Consider the following 23,913-nt stretch of genomic DNA (forward strand, 5'->3'; position numbering starts at 1 on the left):
TCTTCGCATCTCAAGTGAACCACAAGGTCCCTCAGTTCTGTTCCAGGCTTCAGGCCCACGGCAGACTGGCGTCGGATGCCTTCCTCCTGGATTGGGGGGAGGGCCTCCTGTATGCTTATCCTCCCATCCCTCTGGTGGGGAAGACTTTGTTGAAACTCAAGCAAGACCGAGGCACCATGATTCTGATTGCTCCTTTTTGGCCGCGTCAGATCTGGTTCCCCCTTCTTCTGGAGTTATCCTCCGAAGAACCGTGGAGATTGGAGTGTTTTCCGACCCTCATCACGCAGGACGAAGGGGCTCTTCTGCATCCCAACCTCCAGTCCCTGGCTCTCACGGCCTGGATGTTGAGGGCGTAGACTTTGCCTCTTTGGGTCTGCCAGAGGGTGTCTCCCGCATCTTGCTTGCTTCCAGGAAAGACTCCACCAAGAGAAGTTACTTCTTTCATTGGAGGAGGTTTGCCGTCTGGTGTGACAGCAAGGCCCTAGATCCTCGCTCTTGTCCTACACAGACCCTGCTTGAATACCTTCTGCACTTGTCTGAGTCTGGTCTGAAGACCAACTCCGTAAGAGTTCACCTTAGTGCAATCAGTGCATACCATTACCAAGTGGAAGGTAAGCCGATCTCAGGACAGCCTTTAGTTGTTCGCTTTATGAGAGGTTTGCTTTTGTCAAAGCCCCCTGTCAAGCCTCCTACAGTGTCATGGGATCTCAATGTCGTTCTCACCCAGCTGATGAAACCTCCTTTTGAGCCACTGGATTCATGCCATCCGAAGTACTTGACCTGGAAGGTCATTTTCTTGGTGGCAGTTACTTCGGCTCGTAGAGTCAGTGAGCTTCAGGCCCTGGTAGCCCAGGCCCCTTACACTAAATTTCATCACAACAGAGTAGTCCTCCGCACTCACCCTAAGTTCCTGCCAAAGGTCGTGTCGGAGTTCCATCTGAACCAGTCAATTGTCTTGCCAACATTCTTTCCCCGTCCTCATTCCTGCCCTGCTGAACGTCAGCTGCACACATTGGACTGCAAGAGAGCATTGGCCTTCTACCTGGAGCGGACACAGCCCCACAGACAGTCCGCCCAATTGTTTGTTCTTTTGATCCCAATAGGAGGGGAGTGGCTGTAGGGAAACGCACCATATCCAATTGGCTAGCAGATTGCATTCCTTCACTTACGCCCAGGCGGGGCTGGCTCTTGAGGGTCATGTCACGGCTCATAATGTTAGAGCCATGGCTGCGTCGGTAGCCCACTTGAAGTCAGCCTCCATTGAAGAAATTTGCAAAGCTGCGACGTGGGCTTCTGTCCACACATTCACATCCCATTACTGCCTGCAGCAGGATACCCGACGCGACAGTCGGTTCGGGCAGTCAGTTCTTCAGAACCTGTTTGGGCTTTAGGATCCAACTCCACCCCCCGAGGGCCCTGTTTGTTCTGTTCCAGGCTACACTCCCAGTTAGTTGGTAAATTTTTTAGGTCAATCTCTGTTATGTCCTCGCCGTTGCGAGGCCCAATTGACCATGGTTGTTGTTTTGAGTGAGCCTGGGGGCTAGGGATACCCCATCAGTGAGAACAAGCAGCCTGCTTGTCCTCGGAGAAAGCGAATGCTACATACCTGTAGAAGGTATTCTCCGAGGACAGCAGGCTGATTGTTCTCACCAACCCGCCCGCCTCCCCTTTGGAGTTGTGTCTTCCCTTGAAGTGTATTGTCTTGCTACATACTGGACTGGCCGGCTCGAGCCGGTTTCGGGCGGGAAGACGGCCGCGCATGCGCGGTGCGCGCGGGCGCGCGAGGGCTAGCAAAGGACTTTGCTAGTGAAGTTTCCGATTGGAGGGGCTGCCGTGGACGTCACCCATCAGTGAGAACAATCAGCCTGCTGTCCTCGGAGAATACCTTCTACAGGTATGTAGCATTCGCTTTATGAGTTAAATGTAACCATGCTCTATATCCACAAAAATCCAACCTCTTCTCAACAACAGGTAGGACATTTGTCCTTGGAAGTTGCCAAACAAAAAATATTCTGATTCTCATGTCATCTGAGTAACAGCAACATAAATCTCTCCACTACCATGCACGCTGTGAAATACACAAAACCTGAAAAAAATTCCAACTCACCATGCATGTAGCAAATCTGACATACAACAGTAGCACAAATTTTAAGATTCAAATAGTATCAACCCTACCTCTGAATAGGCAACGCTACAAATATTACACTGGTCTGTAGAACACCAATACACCTACTACTGGTCAAACAGAAGAAGTGGGATTTCTATAGGTATCGACACAAACTAAATGCAAACAACATACCACACCTTGGTCGCAGGCAAAACACAGTGATAGACCGTCATCAAATAGAGATCACGAAATAGAAATATGAAAACAAAAATTGAACTGGTAACCTCAAGAAGTCAAAATTCAGCACTTAACACTGGAAAAATAAAAACAAATTCATATACTCTTGTATTGAACAAACTACAAAGATATTTGCAATGTACATTTCCCAAAACTAACATATTTCGGTTCATAAATTTAGAATAAAAACACTTTTTTTCCTACCTTTTTTGTCTGGGCATTTAATTTTTTCAATCATTGTCGGTCCCTGTGAGTTTCTCTCTTCTGCTTTCCTGCCTGTCATCTGCCATCTTTCTCCTTGTCCTTTCTCCTCACTCCTCCTGTCTTCTTCTATTCCGCACATATGTCTCTGACATATTTATCTTTGCCTTTTAGCACTTTCCTCCCTTTCTTTGCTGTCTTTCTGTCCATTCAAATTTCACCCTCTTTCTCACCCTCCAGTTATCCAATTCCTCCTTTTTACTTTTCACATATCTACCAACTTTCTGTCTCCTCTGTCCCTAGTTCTCCCATTTCTGATCCCATTCCTTTCCCATTCTATTTGCTTCTCACAACCCCCTTTACCACATTTTTACCCTCTGTACCCACCACTGTCCTCTCTCTTTGTCAATCCCTCATAGCCTCTTCCACGTATTGTTCAGCATTTCACTGCCCTCCACCTTTGTAGCTCAGCATCTCATCTTTTCTCTCTCTCTCCCCACCCCCATACTCTTATAGTCAAACATCTTCCCTCTCCCCCCTACAACATTTGTAGCCTATCATTTCCCTGTCCCCTCTTCATTCCCTACCCCAACTGTGCAGCTTCTCCTTTTTTTTGTCTCTACTTTTCCCATAGTCAGCATTCCCCTCTCTATCACTTTCTTCTCCTTACCCTCATAGTCAGCATCTCCCCCCTTTCTCTCCACGCCATCTCCTCCCTTTCCCCCATTCTTGTCCTTTGCTCCCAATAGCATCTCCCCACTCCCACTTCATATCTAGAATTCCTCTGCCTCTTCCCTCCCCTTGTCCCCATTATGCTCTCATCTCCTTTTCCAGCATGTCTCCTTCCCCCAATCAGTGGTCCAATATTTCTCCTTTTCCTTCACCTCCCTCACCTCACCCATTGGTCCAGCTGTTCGCCTCCCCCCACCACCACCATATCAAACACTGGTTCAACTTTTTTTCCATTTTCTCCACCCTCCATTGTTCCAGCTTTTCTCCTTCTTTCCCCCTACCTACCATTCATCCAGCTTTTATTCCTTCTTTACCTACCAACCAACCAGAGGTCCAGCTTTGCTCCTCCCCCATCCACCACTGGTCCAGCTTCTTTTTTTCACACCCCACCCACCATTGGTCCAGATTTCAAAGGAAGTGACACCAAGCCTATGAGTCATCATTATTATTATGATAGTGTTGACTTCATTTAACCATTAATTTGGGTCCAACCCAAGGGGCTGGCAGTCAGAGATAGGGTAGAGTAGTAGGTAGTTCTTTTTGAGCACCATTTATAGAACTTCCATAACCCCGTCAATTTTTGCAAACTTCAGCGCTGGAAAAAAAATCACCACTAAGCGTGATTCTGTATAGGGTGTATGCCCTTAGCTCTGTTTCCCATGCCTACCTTACGCCTGCTGAAACCTGGTGTAAATGCTGGCACCCAGGTTAGATGAGCTGATTCCATAACTTTTCACAACACCCTTGACGTGCCTCTGACCATGCCCCTTTTGTGTTACATGCTAGTACAGTTAGGCACCATGCCTTACAGAATAGAGCACAGCCAATTGTCTGCACAAATTTTAATGAGTGCCAATTAACTTCAATAATTGGTGGTTAGCACCCAATTATTGATGGTTAAGGGATTGTTAATCAGTTAAATTGCATGTACCAATCTGGGGATATGTCCTTTAATTGTAAAATTTCTAAGTATTTTGGGAGTCCACAGTATTGCCCTGAGTGTTGTAAATCGCAGTCGGTGTTATCATCAATTTTTTATCTCCAAAATCTTTCCATTTTAATTTCTAAATCAACAGTATTTTGTTAACTTTTTCAACTGCTTTTCATCGGTTCTACTGTCATTGTACCTTTATCTTTTCTATGGCAACGATGTCCACAGTCTTGCGTTTCAAACGTCTACTAGTTTGTATTATTGTTGCTATTAAACCAACATCTTTATAACGTGCAAGAGAAAGTATGGCAAGTTGTTTCTCCAAGACAATTAAAAGAAAACCAATATAAATACACAAAAGGAAAAGTTTATTGACAGCATACAGTGTTTTCAAAATATAATCTATAGGAAAGTTTATGAATTCATATTACAGTATCGCTATAATCCAGTTTCCCATTGGATTCCAGTGTACCAGACTCCTGTCCCTGTAACATAAACCATTAAGAAATAGACATCGCTCTGCAAAAATAAAGCATGTTAAAAATCTAACTTTTGTCACAGTTCTGAATACCATCTTTCTGAGGCTGTTTGCACTGTGGGTGACTCTTGCATTGCTGACCTCCCTAGAACAGAGGGTGTCGACTCCAACCCATAAGGATCGCAAACAGGTAACGTTTTCAAAGTTAAGTAAACTGTACAAATTAGTCCTGTTCCCACACACTATGGATACAAACACATCAAATGAATATTGTATTCATATTTATTGCCAAAATCCATGAAAAAAATGTCATTTTCAGGTATTTCTACATCTTCCTTGAAAAAATACTTGCTCTCCATTCCAGATAATTGTTTTTCCATCATGTCTTAACGGTCTACTCTAGTAGCTGTGTTAAGTCAATTCTGCATCCATTTGGGAAAATTGCTGACAATATGTCATTGGACTTTACCACTGCTCTCAGCTGTGTTGAGCACCACCCTATTATTCTCCTGCCTCTCTGAACTGAATCTGGACAGCACTGTATTTGATTAGTTTATTCTCCTTTCTCAGCGATCAGACCTTTATGTTGCACTCTTGCTCCGCTTTCTCTAGGGTCTACTCGCTCTTATGTGCTGTTCTGTAAGGGTTTGTACTAGCACCCATTCTATTCAGTCTCTTTCTTGTTCCCTTGGCCATGCTTGCCCTAACCTTTGGTCTGTAGGGATGTATATTTGTTAGCATGCATTTGGTTCATTGGCATGCCTTAAATTTTGAGTGTGCAAGATTAGTTTAATGCATATTAACGTATGAATTAAAGTGTATTTTGATTGGCATGCATTAAAAAATGTTATTAAAACGAACGTCTGAAACAGAATACAAAGCTCAAAAATCAGGAACAAGTCCAACTCCATCCACTCAGGGCTTTCCCATTTCATGATGAGATTCCATCACCAACCTAGGTTTTCATTTAGACTCTTACTCACAATTGATAGAAAGATTACCTCTGTTATAAGAGCCTCTTTTTCTCTCCCTGTGTCAGATTCACTGAGGTGGGTCATTCCTTGAAACCAAAGACCTTAAACTGTTAATACACATGCATGTTTTATCAGTTGGAGTCTTGGAATGCTCTGTATAATGGCTTTAAATGATATTTCGTTTACTTCTAATACAGAACTCCTGAATTGTGCTTCTTTATTTTGTCCATAGATATGATCGTGTGACTTCTCTGTTTTCTGACCAACACTGGCTTCCTTTCTCTTACAGTGTTGAGCTCCAGAGACACATGTCAACAAGCTATTCGATGTGGCACAATCCTGCCTTTTGAATAGATAATCATAAATTGTGTTATGGAGACCTCAATGGCATTCATGGGAACTGTATATTATAGCGTTCTCTGCTCAGCTGTAATCATCGGCTCAAAAACCTCCTTATTGATCATATATTTTTTTCTTTTCTTCAAAATGATTTGTATATAAAATTCTCATTTCCTGAACAGATCCAATTGAAAACCCTTATATTCAAATCATTGAGCATGAGACAAAGACTTCTCTTTTAATTGGACAATCCCAACGGTAGCCCGTTTCACTACTGCTTCGTCGGGGAAGTCCTCAATCCGTCTCATTCTCTAGAAAACAAGAATAAAATCAGTCCACTCAAAACTACTCACTGTTCACATCAAACACTATAATGTGCAGTTCCCATGAATGCCATTGAGGTCTTGGCAATAACTGAGGCTATTTTCCTTCCATGAACTGATATCCTATATAATAAAACGCACCTCCAACGTTCTGAAGCTGACTGCATGGCTGAGGCATTCCTGCTCTCTGTATCCATCTCCTGAATTGACATCACGTACTTCCGGGTTCATCACAAGCAGAAGTGACCAACCACACGAGGTTTCTCGGCTTCAGAATGTTGGAGGTGCATTCTATTAAATAGGATTGGTCAGTTCCTTGAAGCACAGCCAGAGCTCAGCGTCCTGCACAGTAACGCTCAGACACCAGAGAGAGAGGGGGGGAGGTATCTCTGTCACACACACACTCTCTCTCTCTCTCTCTCTCTCTCTCTCACACAGTCAATGTCTTTCTCTCTCTCACACACTGTCTCTCACACACTCTATGTCTCACACTGTATCACATTCACTCTCTGTGTCACACAGTCACGCACACACTCTCTTGGTCTCATACACTCAATCTCACAGAGAGTCTGTGTCTCACACACACTCTCACACACACTGTATCTGTGTGAAACACACACTCTCTCTCTCTTGCACTGTGTCTCACCTACGCACTTGCACACACTCTCATTCTCACACACACACTCTCTCTCTCTCACAGACACACTCGCACCCAGACTCACTCTCTCTCACACACACACTCGCACATTCACTCTCTCTCTCTCGCACAGTCACTCTCACACACACTCTTTCAAACATACACACTCCGAGGAAAACCTTGCTAGCGCCTGTTTCATTTGTGTCAGAAACGGGCCTTTTTTACTAGTATATATATAAATTTAAGAGTGATTTGAATGGTGAAGATTCCCTGAACAGACAAGTTTATCTGGATTGATCACTATTTATAGACTTTGAGTGGAAACTTTTTTCAGTGATCATATTCTTCATTTCTATTTGATATGTCTAACTTTAGGAGCCATCTAGAGAACTTGGTGGATGATTTGCAACTAACGAAAGGTACAGTTCTATGGTTCACACAGTTATAGTGTTGCTGAATTTACCAGGAGACCTCAAACATGCTCAGGAGAGTTTCTATGCATTTAGGGAAGGGAACTTTAAGGAAAGGACAATACAAGGGAAAGAAACCCACAGGCAGAGCTAATTCACATCCTAGGATATATTAAGAGGCTCGTTTTCAAAGCACTTAGGGGCCCCTTTACAACGCAGGCTTACCGCATGCCAATTTGGAGGTACCGCCGGCCCAACATGGGCATGGGCAGTGGTTCTAGCCCCAGCGCGCACTATTTCCCGTGCTGGGGAAAATAGGGCTCAATTTTTTTTTTTGCACGTCGGATACCCGGCGGTAATCGGGCAGCACCACGTGCTACCTGGTTACTGCCGGGTTAGGGTGGCAGCCCTTACCACCATCTCAATGGATTTGTGGTAAGTGCTCTCTCCACATGGTAAAGCATAATTTTACCGCATGGCCTTGGCTATTTTCAGCATTTTTTTTTTACCCACTGTGGTTAAAAAGGGCCTCAGTGCGCGGCAAAAACAGCCGCTGCTGCTACCGCGGGGTGGCCCCTTAGACCCACAAAGTACCATAGTTTACGATAGTACTGTGGATGTCTACGTGCTTTGAAAATGAGCCCCTAAATCTTTCAAAACAAGCCTGGTGAAATGTCACCACTGTATTCCTAGAAGGCTTGAGGATATAATATATATATATATATATTTTTTTTTTTCCTTTTCATTTACAAACATTTTCATCACTTCAGCAGGTTACAGCTTGATGGATGGGCAGGTTCACACCCAACCCACTATACACATTACAGTATTTACTTGTGATTAGCAAAACATAACAAAACAAAACAAAAAAAAAGGTCTTACATTAATTTAGTGCACAGATACATAAAGTGGACTAAGATATTTCCATATGGAGAGTACTAATTATTTTTCATTCCTCAGAATATACTGGTTTGGCTATTTTTCAAAGTCTGTTCTTTAGGATATGACTAGGAAAGGAAAGGGTTGCAGAGTATAAAGCAAATATTCTTAATTATATCTGACAGCAAAAAAAAAAATATTTCTGAAACTCTACATAAAAAACGTGGACTCTTCTGTTGTGTCTTTTATCAACTCCTGAGCTGATTTTGGAAGCACAGTAACTGCGTTCCTTATTCCATACTAAGGAATTTCCACATGTGTGACTAAGATGGAAAGGCCAACATATAGTTATTAAAAGTGCACAACGTCTGTGCAAAGTTGCTGGACTTCCAAGACAAAGCGTGGATTCAGTGACTTCCATGTTAATTCTGATCTCTTTTCGTGTGTCCCTCACTCCTGATATAGGCTTGTCCGTTATATGGTGATGTTCTGAGCTTGGCAAAGCCCAGCTGGCCCTGAGTATCCCTCATTGCCTGTTGAAGTCCTGAGCTCTGTGCGCACAACTGGACCTAAACTGGCATGAGCGTCTCGATCTGCTAATGCCCTGGGCTTGGCAAGTACAAGTTGCCCTGAGTATAGCTGATGACCCTTCCACTGCCTGCTGATGTTCTGAGCTGGGTAAGCAGAACAGGTCCCTGAGCACATCTCATGACCTTCCCGTACGGTCTTTAGTATAGTCTATTACTATCATGGAGGAGTACTCTACAAATGGACAAAACAGTAGAAGTAATCTATATTGCTCTTTACTGACAGGGTGCTATATACAACAAGGGATGGAAGACTCATAAAAGAGAAGAAAAGTGAAGGTAGTATGCAGGGGGGGGGGGGCTTCAGAGATGTGGTGATGCTGCTATGGCACATGCGATTTCTTTAGAACTTCTTGTTCTAAATATCATGAACTTGAGGATGGCCAACGTAGGCGATATCATACAAATGATTCACTGTCCTGCATTCCTTCACATGCCATGAGTATTATCAGGCTGCCTACGTTGGGAGAGCACAGCAAATAAGAGAGACAACTGCAATGGAAGCTTAGCCCATCAGGTTTCATCTCTTATGCCTGGGTTGCATGGGAGAGTAGGGGCTGCCATCATTCACCTACAGAGCAAGCTGGGGTTCAGTTCCTTCAAACAGGGTCAGCTAGTCCTTCACTTTGGTTGATGTTTCAAAATCAAACTAAAAAATGGCAATGAATCACTAAAGCAGTTCCAGCCTCAAATCGGGGAAAGAGTCTAGTTTATATTTCTAATTTACAGTCATAGATCTATTGTTCATCAGACCATTTTGCCACTCCCTCTACCTCTTTTTGTTGCGTCCCTGGATCGGTCCACCAACTTTCTTCCTATCATTCTGATGATTTTGACCACAGAGTGGGGGCAGAATGGGGTGAGTCAAGAGAAGAGGGGTAACTGAGGGCATATTTGAAGCCTGCCCACCTGGGTATAATGTTATTTCATAACCTTCCATGACATATTTTAAGTTTTAATCACCTCCAAAGTCTACTAATAATTCACACCAAATAACATTCACCCAGGATCATGTCCACCATCTTTTGTAGCTCTCTATTGATATGTTGCTTAATTATGGCTGACTGTGAAATACTTATAGCTGTAGGTAGAACTGAAAGAATAAAGCAAGTTCTAAAAGATATATTTAAGATGATGACCTCTCCTTTGCAGCACTACACCAAACCCCTCCCCTTGAATACTGTACCAGGCCCCTGCCCTTGTACAATGCAAGGACCCCTACACTTCTTCAGTACTGCGCCAGGGCCTTTCCCTGTGATTCTGCAACCAGACTCTTTTCTGTTGATACTGGAAATGTTCTATCGCTTCAATACTGCATCGGGCATCTCCTCTTGGATATTGAAAGGGCTTCCACTCTTCAGTACTGCACTAGGCCCCTCTGCATTCATACTACACACTATTTGGACTTTGTAAGAGTCCCTTGGGCACTCAGGATACTACACACTTTGGCCTCACCTTTATCTGGATGCAAACATAGGCACTGTGAAGGCATTGACAGAAGGACATAAACCTCTACCGCGGGCTGGAAGAGATTGCAGAGATACTAGAAAGTTCAGTGTTGTAGGCCACAAATAAAACACAGGGTCATACTTGCTGTCCCTGCCTGCCGAGCAGACACTGCTTCTGGTGCTGTGTTTTACGGAGAAAGCGCTGCATACGGTGGTATTTCTGAAGGCAGTCTGGTTTCCTCTTTAGTTATTGTACAGAGGCTTACAAGTGTGTATCTTCCTCTTCTTCCATGTCCTCTTTGCTGAGGTGGTCCATGGGGACGATCCAGCTGTCCCCCAGCTCTCCGTTTAGGCCCGTCTTCTTCTCCTGCATTTCCGGGGAGGTCTCCATCACATCCAATGTAGGGTTGTCATGGTAACCATTCTCCATAGTCTGGAGCTCTTCTGTGAGACGCTGCTGTAAGAGATTTGAAAGGATACTTAGAAGATAAACCAAGCCAAGGCTGTAGGGAACTATTTCCCGAGAAACCCATTTTGTTTTTCAACAGAGTACCGACTGGCATCTTAAACTCAAGCTTCAAGATGGTCATTGTAGCTGTTGGTGATTGCAGTGTTTGATCCTGAACCCCCCCCCCCCCCCCCCACCTCTAGTCAGGGCCAGACGTTTGAACACCAAAGTGTTTACGTGAACCTAGAGGCGACAAACAGGTAATATCTTCACCTTCCTCTTGGACAACGATCACCATTTGTGGTAAAACCAATTAAAGAGAAAGTCGAATCTGGGCACTGTACAATTCAAAAGATGAACACAGCCAAAACTAAAAGTCAAATATCCTTTACGGCTAGATTTACTAAAAGGTGCTACTGCGTTACCACTGTTAACACGTATTAATGTAACAGAGAGAGGGAACCAAGTACAGGAAAAGCCCCAGCAAAAAAAAAAAGCACAAAGGGCCTTTAAAAACAAAAGGGAACAACGTTCTTTCATCAAAAAACCTTTTAATAGTGAACTTTGATTGAAGGAAGACCCGACACGGGCCGTGTTTCGGTGCTACCGCACCTGCGTCAGGGGTCACACCAATGACAAAGGAGGCTTCAACAGACTAATTTCAAAAGGATGATGATTTCCAAAATTGTGTGAGATTTACACTGTTGATGTGTGTGAAGAAAAAGATTTCATTGAAACTTACACTGTTGATGTGTGTGAGCTCTGCATTGTATTTGGAGGAACACATCACACACAATTTTGGAAATCATCATCCTTTTGAAATTAGTCTGTTGAAGCCTCCTTTGCCATTGGTGTGACCCCTAACGCAGGTGCGGTAGCACCGAAACACGTATTAATGAACATTATTTACCACAGGTACTATCTTACGTAATGGGGTGTATTTACCAATCATACAAGTTGATGGTATAAGTGTGGGTTAACATGGTACCCCATTATAGTAAATCTAGCTCTTCATATGTTATAATTTTGTTTTCCTTTAAGGTCCTTCCCTTATAAACTCATGGGAGTGGCTGGGCTACCAAGGGAGTCTCAAATGACTTTACCCACCAATGGGATCTGATTAGTCTACACTGGTTATAATGCCACTAAAGAAGCTGAAAGCACTGCATGAATCAGCCACATCCTTTTCCAGGTGAGGTCATTTGTGAAGCTGTTCTGATCATGAGGAAGCAGACGGAAGAGCTTTAAGAGTTTAAATTGAAATACCTAGCATTTCGTCATAATATACCACGAATGTGCTTTCTTTGAAAACAAAATTTCCTATCTCATTTCATTACTTAAATGAAACAAAAGACAATTTTCACTTTGGTTTACAATTTGGCCCCATTCCATCTCAAAAGAATCCCGTCTGGGCCCTCTCACCATCTCCTTCAGTCCCTGGATGTCCTCCATCCCCAGCCTTTTCTAGTCACCATTCTTCATGGGCAAAGGCCATCTCAATTGCTCCTGCCTCACCAGTTCAGTGATACAAAATAAGAACAAAAGACTAGCCATACTAGGCCAGACCAATGGTCCATCTAGCTCAGTGGCCAATCCAGGTCACAAGTACCTGGCAGAAACCCAAGTCATGGCAAAACACTCCATACTACAAATCCCAAGGCAAGCAGTGTCTCCCCTATGTCTGTCTCAATAGTAGACTATGGACTTTTCCTCCAGGAACTTGTCCAAACCTTTTTTTTAAAACCCAGATACACTAATTGCTGTTACCACATCCTCTGGCAAAGAGTTCCAGAGCTTAACTATTTGCTGAGTGAAAAAATATTTCTTCCTATTTGTTTTTAAAGTATTTCCATGTAACTTCATTGAGTGTTCCCTAGTCTTTGTACTTTTTGAAAACGTGAAAAAATCGATTCACTTCTACTCATTCTACAGCGCTCAGGTTGCATCCATTTTGGTTCATGCTGTACAAATAATGGTGCTGGTCTGCCAGCCTGAAGGGAGTCATCTAGTTGTACAGTGTAATGTGAAATAGCTGATACCATTATGCAGCACTGAACTGGTGAGGCAGGAGTGACGGGGGATTGTTCCTGCCCCGTGAAACATAGCGGATGTGGTAAGAGGAGGATGAGGGGATATTTGAGGTTTTTTTCATTACAAGAGAGGGTGGTGGGACTAAACCCAATATTTCTGTTCCTTTTCATTTATTCTTTTTAAGGGGGGGGGGGGGGGTTGCTGGTTGTTTTTTTTTTTTTTTTTTTTTAAACACCAGCTGATATGGCTGAAAAAAATATTCTGTATATTCAGCGCTGGGGCAGGACCACCTACCAAATGACCCCCCCTCCCTGTGCAGCTGTGCCATGCCCCCTAATTGGGCCACTGCCACATTCAGGCTGCTGCTGCCCCCCCCTCCCCCACATTTGGGCCTCTGCCCAGCCCTTACCTTCCGCAGGGAGTCTCAGCCGCCATGTTTTAAATACAGTGGTGCCAGAAGGGGGGGAGAATAGTGGTAGATCAGTGGGTCGGGCAGGAAAGAACATGTTCTCCCCCACAGAGGCCACTAGATCACCAGCGGTGCGCCGGGCATCCAGGCAGAACCTCTGGGCCCCCTAGAGCCTCTGGGCCCTCGGGAACTGCCCGGTTGCCTGAATGGTCAGTCCACCCCTGGTTAGCTGTTCCTCTGCTTCCATGTCAGTGCCAGGGGCGTAACTAGACTTCGGCAGGAGGGGGGGGGGTCCAGAGCCCGAGGTGAGGGGGCACATTTTAGCCCCCCCCCCCAGCGCTGCCAACCCTCCCGAACCACCACCCTCACCTACCTTTGCTGGCAGGGGAGCCCAACCCCCGCCAGTCGAAGTCCTCTTCTTCCGGCGCAAGGCTTCGTTCTGTTTCTGTGAGTCTGACGTCCTGCACGTTGTACGTGCAGGGCGTCAGACTCACAGAAACAGAATGAAGCCTTGCGCCAGAAGAAGAGGACCTCGGCTGGCGGGGTTTGGGGGTCCCCCACCAGCAAAGGTAGGCGATGGCGGGGGAGGGTTGGTGGCGGAAGGGGGGGCAAGAGGGCTGTCGGCAGGGGGGTCCAGGGCCCAGCCCCACGTAGCTACGCAACTGGTCAGTGCATGCTCTCTTTCCTCGGGATTCTGTCATAGGGCGGTGCTCACCAATTCCCTTACCTGGTCCTTTCTGGTGGACTGCCGCTGATGCCAGCAGCCGTAAATAGCAGCGATAAGCAGCAGCGAGACTGCCATGCAGACGATGGTTATAATCAGGGGCATGCTGAGCCAGTCCTCGTTACCACCGATGTTTTTGCTGCTTGTGTGGTTAACAGCGGAAAAGCCAAACTGGAGACGAAACAGATTAAGAAAGGTTATAAGTCAGCAAAAGCAAATGTATCTTTCTCAATATAACATAGTAACATAGTAGATGACGGCAGAAAAAGACCTGCATGGTCCATCCAGTCTGCCCAAGAAGATAAACTCATATGTGCTACTTTTTGTGTAGACCTTACCTTGATTTGTGCCTGTCCTCTTCAGGGCACAGACCGTATAAGTCTGCCCAGCACTATCCCCGCCTCCCAACCACCAGCCCCGCCTCCCACCACCGGTTCTGGCACAGACCGTATAAGTCTGCCCAGCACTATCCCCGCCTCCCAACCACCAGCCCCGCCTCCCACCACCGGTTCTGGCACAGACCGTATAAGTCTGCCCAGCACTATCCCCGCCTCCCACCACCGGCTCTAGCACAGACCGTATAAGTCTGCCCAGCACTATCCCCGCCTCCCAACCACCAGTCCCGCCTTCCACCACCGGCTCTGGCACAGACCGTATAATAGCATCAGATCAGCAACCAGAATGCTGTAGTAGGAAACCAGAAGCTAAGTGGCTGATAGGCATAGCTGACGGCTCGCTTTGAAATGAATGCTCTGAAGTCAGGGCACACGGTAGACTCTCTGTGTTTTGTCAGTCTATTTCTATATCCAGATGGATGATCAGATTCTTGATAATTCATTCACTGGTATCTGTGAAAGCCTTATGAACATATGTTCTCCAAGGCCCTTTAAAACCCATTTCTGAGTCCTGACTTGATCTGCAACGGTGCTAAGATCTCGTCCTGTCTTACATCACTGTATCAGTAAAAGTGTAATATAATTTCACTTTAAATTAAATGAATCATGTGTTAGTTCTGTCACAGAAATAGAGAAAATGACAGAAGGAATGGATCCACGGAATCTTAGTGGAGATTGGATGGCGACGCTGGTATCTGGGAAGCGAAACCGGTGCTGGGCAGACTTCTACAGTTGTGCCCTGATCATGACTGAATAGATAGGGATGGGCTGGAGTGTAAATTTTAAGGGGCTTCGACGTTAGCTTCAGAACTTAGTACAAGAACAGTGCTGGCCAGACTCTACGGTCTGTGCCCTGAGAATGGCAAGGACAAATCAAACTCGGGTATAAAGTATCACATACCATGTAAATGAGTTTATCTTGTTGAGCAGACTGGATGGACCGTTCAGGTCTTTATCTGCTGTCATTTACTATGTTACTATATGTTACTATGTTACTCTTTGGGGTTCTACATGGAATGTTGCTACTAATTGGGATTCCGGAATCTTGTAACTCTTTAGGATTCCAGAATTTTCAGAAATTTTAGTACAAGAACAGTGCTGGGCAGACTTCTACGGTCTACGTCTACGCCCTTCGTAACTGAATAGATAGGGATGGGCTGGAGTGTAAATTTTAAGGGGCTTCGACGTTTAGCTTCAGAACTTTTAGTACAAGAAAAGTGCTGGGCAGACTTCTACGGTCTGTGCCCTGAGAAAGGCTGGGACAAATCAAACTTGGGTATATATATATAAAGTATCACATACCAAGTAAATGAGTTTATCTTGTTGGGCAGACTGAATGGACCGTACAGGTCCTTTATCTGCCGTCATTTACTATGTTGCTATGTTACTCTTTGGGGTTCTACATGGAATGTTGCTACTAATTGGGATTTCAGAATCTTGTAACTTTAGGATTCCAGAATGTTCAGAACTTTTAGTACCAGAACATTGCTGGGCAGACTTCTACGGTCTACGTCTACGCCCTTCGTAACTGAATAGATAGGGATGGGCTGGAGTGTAAATTTTAAGGGGCTTCGACGTTTAGCTTCAGAACTTTTAGTACAAGAAAAGTGCTGGGCAGACTTCTACGGTCTGTGCCCTGAGAAAGGCTGGGACAAATCAAACTTGGGTATATATATAAAGTATCACATATCAAGTAAAATGAATTTATCTTGTTGGGCGGACTGGATGGACCGTACAGGTCTTTATCTGTCATCACTTACTTTGTTACTATGACAGTAGATATAGGCCATACGCCCTATCCAGTCTGTCTATATACTCTAAGAGATCCCAAATGTCTGTCCCAAGCTTGTCTCCACCACACAGTTTACCTCTCTTAACTTGTCTCTTTTGCCATCCAGTGTTTCGTACAGTTCATCAGCCACCGAATTAGCTTAACAGAAAAAGAGAAAAAAAGGGATTCAGTCTTAACTTATATTTGTTTATTTCAAATGCAACATTTCTTAAAAGAGAAATATATAGGCAAGCCAATAGTGATACAGTATAGTAATAAGCAAAAGGAAAGAATTACAAAGTAAAACATCTGGTTTTCGTTTAACGCCACAAATTTTACCGTACAGAGATCGCGTATCTCATTATGTCCACCACAGCCCTTTACAAGATCTATACTGTAGGATCTATACTTTAGGTCGCTGGTAAAGGGCTTTGGTCGCATTCATGAAGCTGGATTGGAAATGGCAAATTGGAAAAGCACCTGACTGGAACTCGCCTTTGAAACAGTGGCGTAGCCACAGGTGAGCTGGGGCCCATCCACTTAGGGCTCAGGCCCACCCATTTAGTGGGGATCCCAAGCTTTGCCAGCTGAAGACCTCCCCCTGATGGTGCTGAGAACACTGCTCTCCACTTCAGCAGTCTAAGCTTCCCAAGCTGCTGATACTGGCCTCATCACATTGGGGGGGGGAGAGAACACTTGGTGCCCACCCACTTCTTGACTAGGTCCACCCAAAATCTGCTGTCTGGCTACGCCCCTGCTTTGAAATAGGCAGGAGTAAATGGTAACCCATTTTTTTAAAATTGCAAACAGCTGCAAATTCCACTATTGCACGGAGCTGTCCACGACAGCGGCCAATCCAGGCCAAGGGCACCTGGTGAGCTTCCCAAATGTACAAACATTCTATACTTGTTATTCCTGGAATTGTGGATTTTTCCCAAGTCCATTTAGTAGTGGTTTATGGACTTGTCCTTTAGGAAACCGTCTAACCCCCTTTTAAACTCTGCCAAGCTAACCGCCTTCATCACGTTCTCGGGCAACGAATTCCAGAGTTTAATTACGCGTTGAGTGAAGAAACATTTTCTCTGATTTGTTTTAAATTTACTACACTGTAGTTTCATCGCATGCCCCCTAGTCCTAGTATTTTTGGAAAGCGTGAACAGACGCTTCACATCCACCTGTTCCACTCCACTCATTATTTTATATACCTCTATCTTCTCTTGACACATTCCCACTCTCTCTCTTCTACCTGCCCATTCAAATTCACTCTTCAGTCCTTTACCCATATTTCACTTATCAACTTTCCATCACCTCTTCTCACCCCCAGCTCTCCTGTCTTACTCCTTCCCTGGCCTACTTTTTTCTCTTTCACTCGCTCATTTTAATTTATGTAATTGTCACTTGTGTTCGACATATTCTTGGGTGAATTTCTTCAAAAAGGCGTTAAATCTTAATAAATGGGCATTAAACGGTGTTAGCATTCACTGTTAGCAAATGACCCTGAAAGAAAAGAAAGGATGCTGCTTAATTTGTATCATCATAGCTTTTTGGGTCTGGAAATGTTTCAAGGAGAATTGATATATATCAACCACCATTTTAAGAAAAGAGTGTACCTTAAGACTGCAGCTGCCCCAGATGCTGTTTTCTCCCAATGTTTAGGGTATTTTCATGTTACTGCTTCCATCTGACCTCAATCCATGAGTCTTTAAGTGTTTACTAAGCACAATAGCATTTTTAACACGCCTACAATTTGCGCTCATGCTAACCATGCAGGCGCCTATAGGGATATTGCAGGCACATACAGGGTTCCTGCGCGTTAAAGACGCAGCTTAGTAAACAGGGCCCTAGGCCAGCAAAAAGATTGAACTAAACAAAAAAAATGGGCCCCAGTAGAAATTACAAGAGAGCGTGAAATAAATGGGGAAAGCACTTCCTTAACAATACATTTAAATTTAGCACATATGTCCCTTGGGATTCCCTTTTAGGGATGTGCATGGAAAAAAAATATTTTATTCCTTTTTTTTTGGTTCAGTTTTAAACTGCTGCCCGTCTCGTCTTCCGCCAGGGTCGCTTTACTCATACTACCCCTCTCCTCAAGACCCTTCACTGGCTCCCTATCCGTTTTCGCATCCTGTTCAAACTTCTTCTACTAACCTATAAATGTATTCACTCTGCTGCTCCCCAGTATCTCTCCACACTCGTCCTTCCCTACACCCCTTCCCGTGCACTCCGCTCCATGGATAAATCCTTCTTATCTGTTCCCTTCTCCACTACTGCCAACTCCAGACTTCGCGCCTTCTGTCTCGCTGCACCCTACGCCTGGAATAAACTTCCTGAGCCCCTACGTCTTGCCTCATCCTTGGCCACCTTTAAATCTAGACTGAAAGCCCACCTCTTTAACATTGCTTTTGACTCGTAATCACTTGTAACCACTCGCCTCCACCTACCCTCCTCTCTTCCTTCCCGTTCACATTAATTGATTTGATTACTTTATTTTTTGTCTATTAGATTGTAAGCTCTTTGAGCAGGGACTGTCTTTCTTCTATGTTTGTGCAGTGCTGCGTACGCCTTGTAGCGCTATAGAAATGCTAAATAGTAGTAGTAGTAGTCTCTTGTAATCAGAGATGATATTGTGATGTCATAATGCCTCAGGCCACCAATAAGAGCCAACCTCATCAGTGATGTCACAATGGCTTGATTGTCCTATACTTGGCTCACTTTTATTACATATAGCAGTGATTTAGCCAGAGCTGATATTGTGATGTCATAATGCTTCATTCCACCAATGCCTAAGAGGAACCTCATCAGTGATGTCACAATGGCTTGATTGTCCTATACTTGGCTCACTTTTATTACATAGCTCTTTGAGCAGGGACTGTCTTTCTTCTATGTTTGTGCAGCGCTGCGTACGCCTTGTAGCGCTATAGAAATGCTAAATAGTAGTAGTAGTAGTAGTAGTAAACTCTCGATGCTTCACAGAGACCGTTTCCACAGTCCGTGAAAGTTTGTTTCCTTTCTTCTAGATTGTAATCCCACCGTGTCAAATATTTCTTTTTTCTGTACTCAACGTTACGATCTAACATCACATCCTAAGACTCCCGAGGCAGCAGCTGTGTCGAGTCACCTTTGATGTTATCCAATAAAGTCTTTTTGTCATCTACACGTCTCCTTCACTGATTGGAAAGAGCCCACCGTCCCCTACTCCCCCTCTGCTCTACATTAAACTTTGGCCATGTTTTTTGTTTCTTTCTTTCACATTCACGCCTATATATATATAAGCATGCATTAGAACCTGTAGAATCCAAATAAATTATAAATTTATGTGCATTAATTTGGAGGCAAATGAAAATTAGATCAATTAAGTGCATTCACTGCCTCTAGTCCTCACTATTTTTAGACAAGAAGGTGTTACAGGGGCCCGTCTTAATTTTTTTTTTTTGCCCTGGGCCCATTCAATCTTAGCTACTCCACTCGACACTGACCATATGAGGAACAGACTTAGGGTTCTTTTTACCAAGCTGTGGCAAAAGTGGGCTTCGCTGGCGTGTGCCGAGGCCCCCTTTTACCCCAGAAGCTAAAAGGTAGGTTTTCCTTTTTTTTTTTTTTTATTAAGAAATGGCCGTGTGGTAAGTGAAGCACTTGCCACATGGCCATATTTTGGGGGGGGGGGGGGGGGAGCTCTTATCACCACCCATTGAGGTGGCGGTAGGAGCTCCCTCACTAACCTGGTGGTAACCGAGCAGCATGTGACACTGCCTGATTACTGCCGGGTACACACCGGCGCTACAAAAATAAATATTTATTTATTTTTGTACCGCTAGATATGATGGTGCACTGGGGATGGGAACTACCGCTGGGCTGCTGCTGTAGCCCGGCGGTACTAACTTTTTAGCAGGAAGTGAGCCTGCGTTGGGCTTACCGCTGCTTTGAAAACGGACCCCTTAGTTTGCTTGCCCATGAAGAATAATGGTTTGTGATTAATCTTACGCAACTCAGTGATCAGAGAAAAGTTTATGCTCACGCTTTTTTTTTGGTTTTGGTGTTCCCCCCTCCCCCCCCCCCCTTATGTCATTTTGTTTATCTCATTTTTGGGCTAAATATTCGAGTTCTAGGGTTATCACACAACTGTCCAAAGTTTTGGAACGCAGTCGATATTGAGTAGAACATAAACCTCACAAACTTTTTTTTTTTAAATTTCAGCTAAGGGAGCGGAGGGTCACAGGAGTCTGACTCCTGCTGTCACAGCTCTCCCAAAATGATGTGATCCACCATGTTTAGGGGTCCTTTTACTAAGGTGCGCTGAAAAATGGCCTGCGGTAGTGTTGGCGCGGGTTTTGGTCACGCGTAGAATCATTTTTCGGCGCACCTGTAAAAAAAAAAAAAACGCCTTTTAAAAATTTTGCCGAAAATGGACATGCGGCAAAATGAAAATTGCTGCGTGTCCATTTTGGGTCTGAGACCTTACCGCCAGCCATTGATCTAGCGGTAAAGTCTCACACGGTAATGCGTGGCAGAAAATTAAAATTATTCTTCCGCTGCACGGCAAAAATGAAATTACCACAAGAGCCACGCGGTAGCCATGTGGTAACTCCATTTTGGCGCACGTTGGGCGCACATAGATGCTTACATAGGTTTTCCAGTCGTGTCTGCATTGCCGTTTAGCCATACACTGCAGTTCTGGAACCCTCTACTACCTCAGTGTAATGTTTTCTTGCTCCGCAGTTCTCCTGGGGGAGAGGTGGGTGCTGATGGTACTTACTTTCCACAGATACTCCCAGGATGCCCAGTTTTGTGGCAGGGTCCTCGCTGTAGCCCAGACGCACAGTGCACTGGTCTCTGCTCGGGTTGAACGTAGACTTCACTTTTTGGCACAGCATCTCTGCCAAACCTTTCTCGATTGGCTGCATTGAAAATTTCTGGAAAAAGACCAGGACACAGATTAAATACAACCCCTGTTTTGGCGGAGTGAGGGTAGTCTTGGGAGATACACACAAAATTACCTGTAAGGACCGTAAATTTAGGGGTTCTAATAGGATGGGGGTGGGGTGGGGATGGCAAATGTCCTAAGGCCCTTTTTGACCCTTAAAACCAATTCAAGTGCTCCAAAAATCCTTAAGTCCACGCTAAAGGATACATTTTATAAAAACACCTCTTTTTTTTTTTTTTTTAAGGTGCATTCCCCAAAAGAGGCATTTACAATGTAACAAGAAAAAGGCAAAAATGAACATACTGGGCAGTGGCGTACCAAGGGGGGGGCGGTGGGGGTGGTCCGCCCCGGACGCACGCCACTGGGGGGGTGCAGCGCGCCTGTCGGCTCCGCTCATTCCCTACTTCCTGTTCCGGGGCAGAGGGGAGCAGGGAACGAGCGAAGCCGACAGACGCGCGGCACCCCCCCCCCCCAGTAGGTAAAAATGCACCCGGGGGGGGTGTCCTTTCGCCGGGGGGGGGGGGGGAGGTGTCCTTTCACCGAGGGTGGGGGTGACATGCTGCACCCGGGGGGGGGGGGGCGCATCGGCAATCCGCCCCGGGTATCAGCCACCCTAGGAACGCCACTGATACTGGGTAGACCAATGATCCACCTGGCCCTGTATCTTGCTTCCATCAGTGACCAATCCAGGTTACAAGTACCTGACTGAATCCCAAAGTGTAGCAACATTCCAGGCCAAGCAGTGTCTCTCCCATGTCTACCTCAATAGCAGACCTATGGACTATGGTAGAAGTTTATTGTTTACAAGGTACTTGGTCTACTGCTAGACAAGGAGATGCTCAAAGTGGTTTACAATCTAAATTATACAGGAAAGAAACACCCTAAAATCATAAAGGAAATTAAAAATACACACAAAGTCAGATACAGCGCCAATTATTGCTTCAGCAGTACCAGGTAAGTCCCTTTTCCTAGTCTCCTACTGGTTTCTTCTTCTGGGTGGACAACCCTCTTCTTCCTTCATGAGTCCTCCAACGCACCCAATCTCTAATGGTTTCTCATGCAATATGCCCTCATAGAAACCCTTTCCCAAACGCTTAGCAAGTTGAGACAAGAATCTGAAGTATTAATGCTGCTGGAGCTTGATAGGGACAATCCTTAAATCTCTCAAAAAATATCTTCTTTTGGAAGATACACAATTAAAGAAAAGTTACTTCACCTCTCAAAACACTTCTTCTCACAACACTCTTAGCTGGGTGGAGAAACGTACCAGAGTTTGGTCCCACACACGAAGGCTGCACTTCCCAGAAAGACTAGATGGGATGTGCTCAGTTGATCCCACTCTCATTCTAAAATCCAACAGTTGGATTCTCCAGGTACTGCAACTTTAAACTGGCAATGATCACTGGGCTTTTTATCCAGACCCTTCCCAGGTCTGTACCTCTTCACTTCGTCTTCTTTTGTTAAGGCCTCTTCAGTGTATGTGTTTGAGGGGGAGGATGCTCTCATCTTTTCTCAACCAAACCATCCATCTAGTGATGCAGCTTCCCTTCCTGCTTCTGGCAGCTATCTGAGAGTTCCTCTGCTCCCTCCAACACAGTCCCAGTGATGAGCAGACATCTCAACACTACACTCAAAATGTCTCCTCCCAGCCCCAGTATTGAGGGTCTTAAATAGTTCCCTCCCTAATTTAGTCTGAGAACTCCCACCAAATTTTAATATACGTCAGAACACCTCCATTAAATCACATTATTACTCAGCACACTAGAAACAGGATTCTGGAATCTTCCTCATAGTACACGTAGAGTGAGCTTTGTGGAGACTCCGCTACAAGTCCTCTCAAGACGGAAGGATTTTGCCCTTCCTTATCTAGCCCTCTTTGGAGGTGCTGAGGCTCAAGGCAAGGTTCCTGTGATGGGATAAAAAGGGCCCATTGCGACTAGGGTCTGCCTCCCTACAGGTCCCAGTAGAGACTCAGAGAATCTGACCTGAGAGAACAGACTCCATAGATCTACCAAGGAGAAAAGGCGTGACTTGAGGAGTCTACAAAGGAAGAAGGAGTGTAGAGTGCCAGCCCCTACCTCTCGACTCTGTCCACAATTGTGGACTCTGTCCACAATTCAGGACTACGCTTGGATCAGTTGTACACAGGGACGAATAGGTACGCGCATCAGACACAAGTCATCCCCTTGTGGCCAACTCCTCTAATGGTGAGAGGAGACAATTACACAAAAAAAGGGGAGGTAAAAACCCTCACGATACCGTGAGATGTGAAACAAAAAAAAAAGTGAGGAAAAACCAAATGAGGATACCAAAAACACTATTGTATAAAAAAATGACCCGACACGGCCGTGTTTCGGCCCTAAGGCCTTCCTCAGGGGTCTTGAGCAACCTCGGATGATCTAGTGTATGAACATACGCTGTTGAAATTTTACTTAAACGAAAACTTCTTTGGTCTCCTCTCTTCTAAGATATTATTTATTCAGTTACCGACTGATTTTGGAACGTCGATGCCCAAAACAGGCCTCCTCTCTTCTAAAATCGTGTATTCAGTTACCAACACTGGTTGAAAAGGATTAGTAGAGTCAACAAGAATGACCTCCTTCTGGGTGATGTACTCATGTACAAGGGCAGTATCCTTTTCTTCACTCTAAGCCAGGGGCGTATCTGAACTGCGGCGGTAGGGGGGGCCAGGGCCAGAGTGAGGGGGCACATTATAGCCCCCCCCCCGCCGCCGCCGCCGCCATTGCCGATCCCCCTCCCCCCAGCCGCTGCCATTGCCAATCTCCCCCCGCCGTTGCTGTCGCCTACCTTCGCTGGCGGGGGACCCCAACCCCCGCCAGCCGAGGTCCGCGTCCTCCTGCCGCTGCCGGCTGCCTGTAAAAGAATTCCGTCAGCTGGCGGGGGACCCCCAACCCCCGCCAGCCAAGC

General features: G+C 45.1%; 1 protein-coding gene across 2 annotated transcripts in view; it reads right to left on the reverse strand.

Annotated features, from left to right (window-relative positions):
- Window positions 1-7,129: 7,129 nt before the first annotated feature.
- The window catches only part of PODXL (podocalyxin like), an 88,786-nt gene continuing 72,002 nt past the window's right edge, over window positions 7,130-23,913 (reverse strand). Inside the window, exons 5-8 of one of the 2 annotated variants that reach the window (XM_030215983.1) lie at window positions 20,818-20,974; window positions 16,159-16,220; window positions 13,899-14,066; window positions 7,130-10,737 (exon numbers count right to left, since the gene is read on the reverse strand). In XM_030215983.1, coding sequence (XP_030071843.1) covers window positions 10,546-10,737; window positions 13,899-14,066; window positions 16,159-16,220; window positions 20,818-20,974 — 579 coding nt within the window. In that variant the 3' untranslated portion in view covers window positions 7,130-10,545. Of the gene's footprint in view, window positions 10,741-13,898; window positions 14,067-16,158; window positions 16,221-20,817; window positions 20,975-23,913 lie in introns of both variants that reach the window. The other variant, XM_030215982.1, reaches the window with a different exon arrangement.

Source organism: Microcaecilia unicolor, chromosome 10, assembly GCF_901765095.1.
Source record: "Microcaecilia unicolor chromosome 10, aMicUni1.1, whole genome shotgun sequence".
NCBI lineage: Eukaryota > Metazoa > Chordata > Amphibia > Gymnophiona > Siphonopidae > Microcaecilia > Microcaecilia unicolor.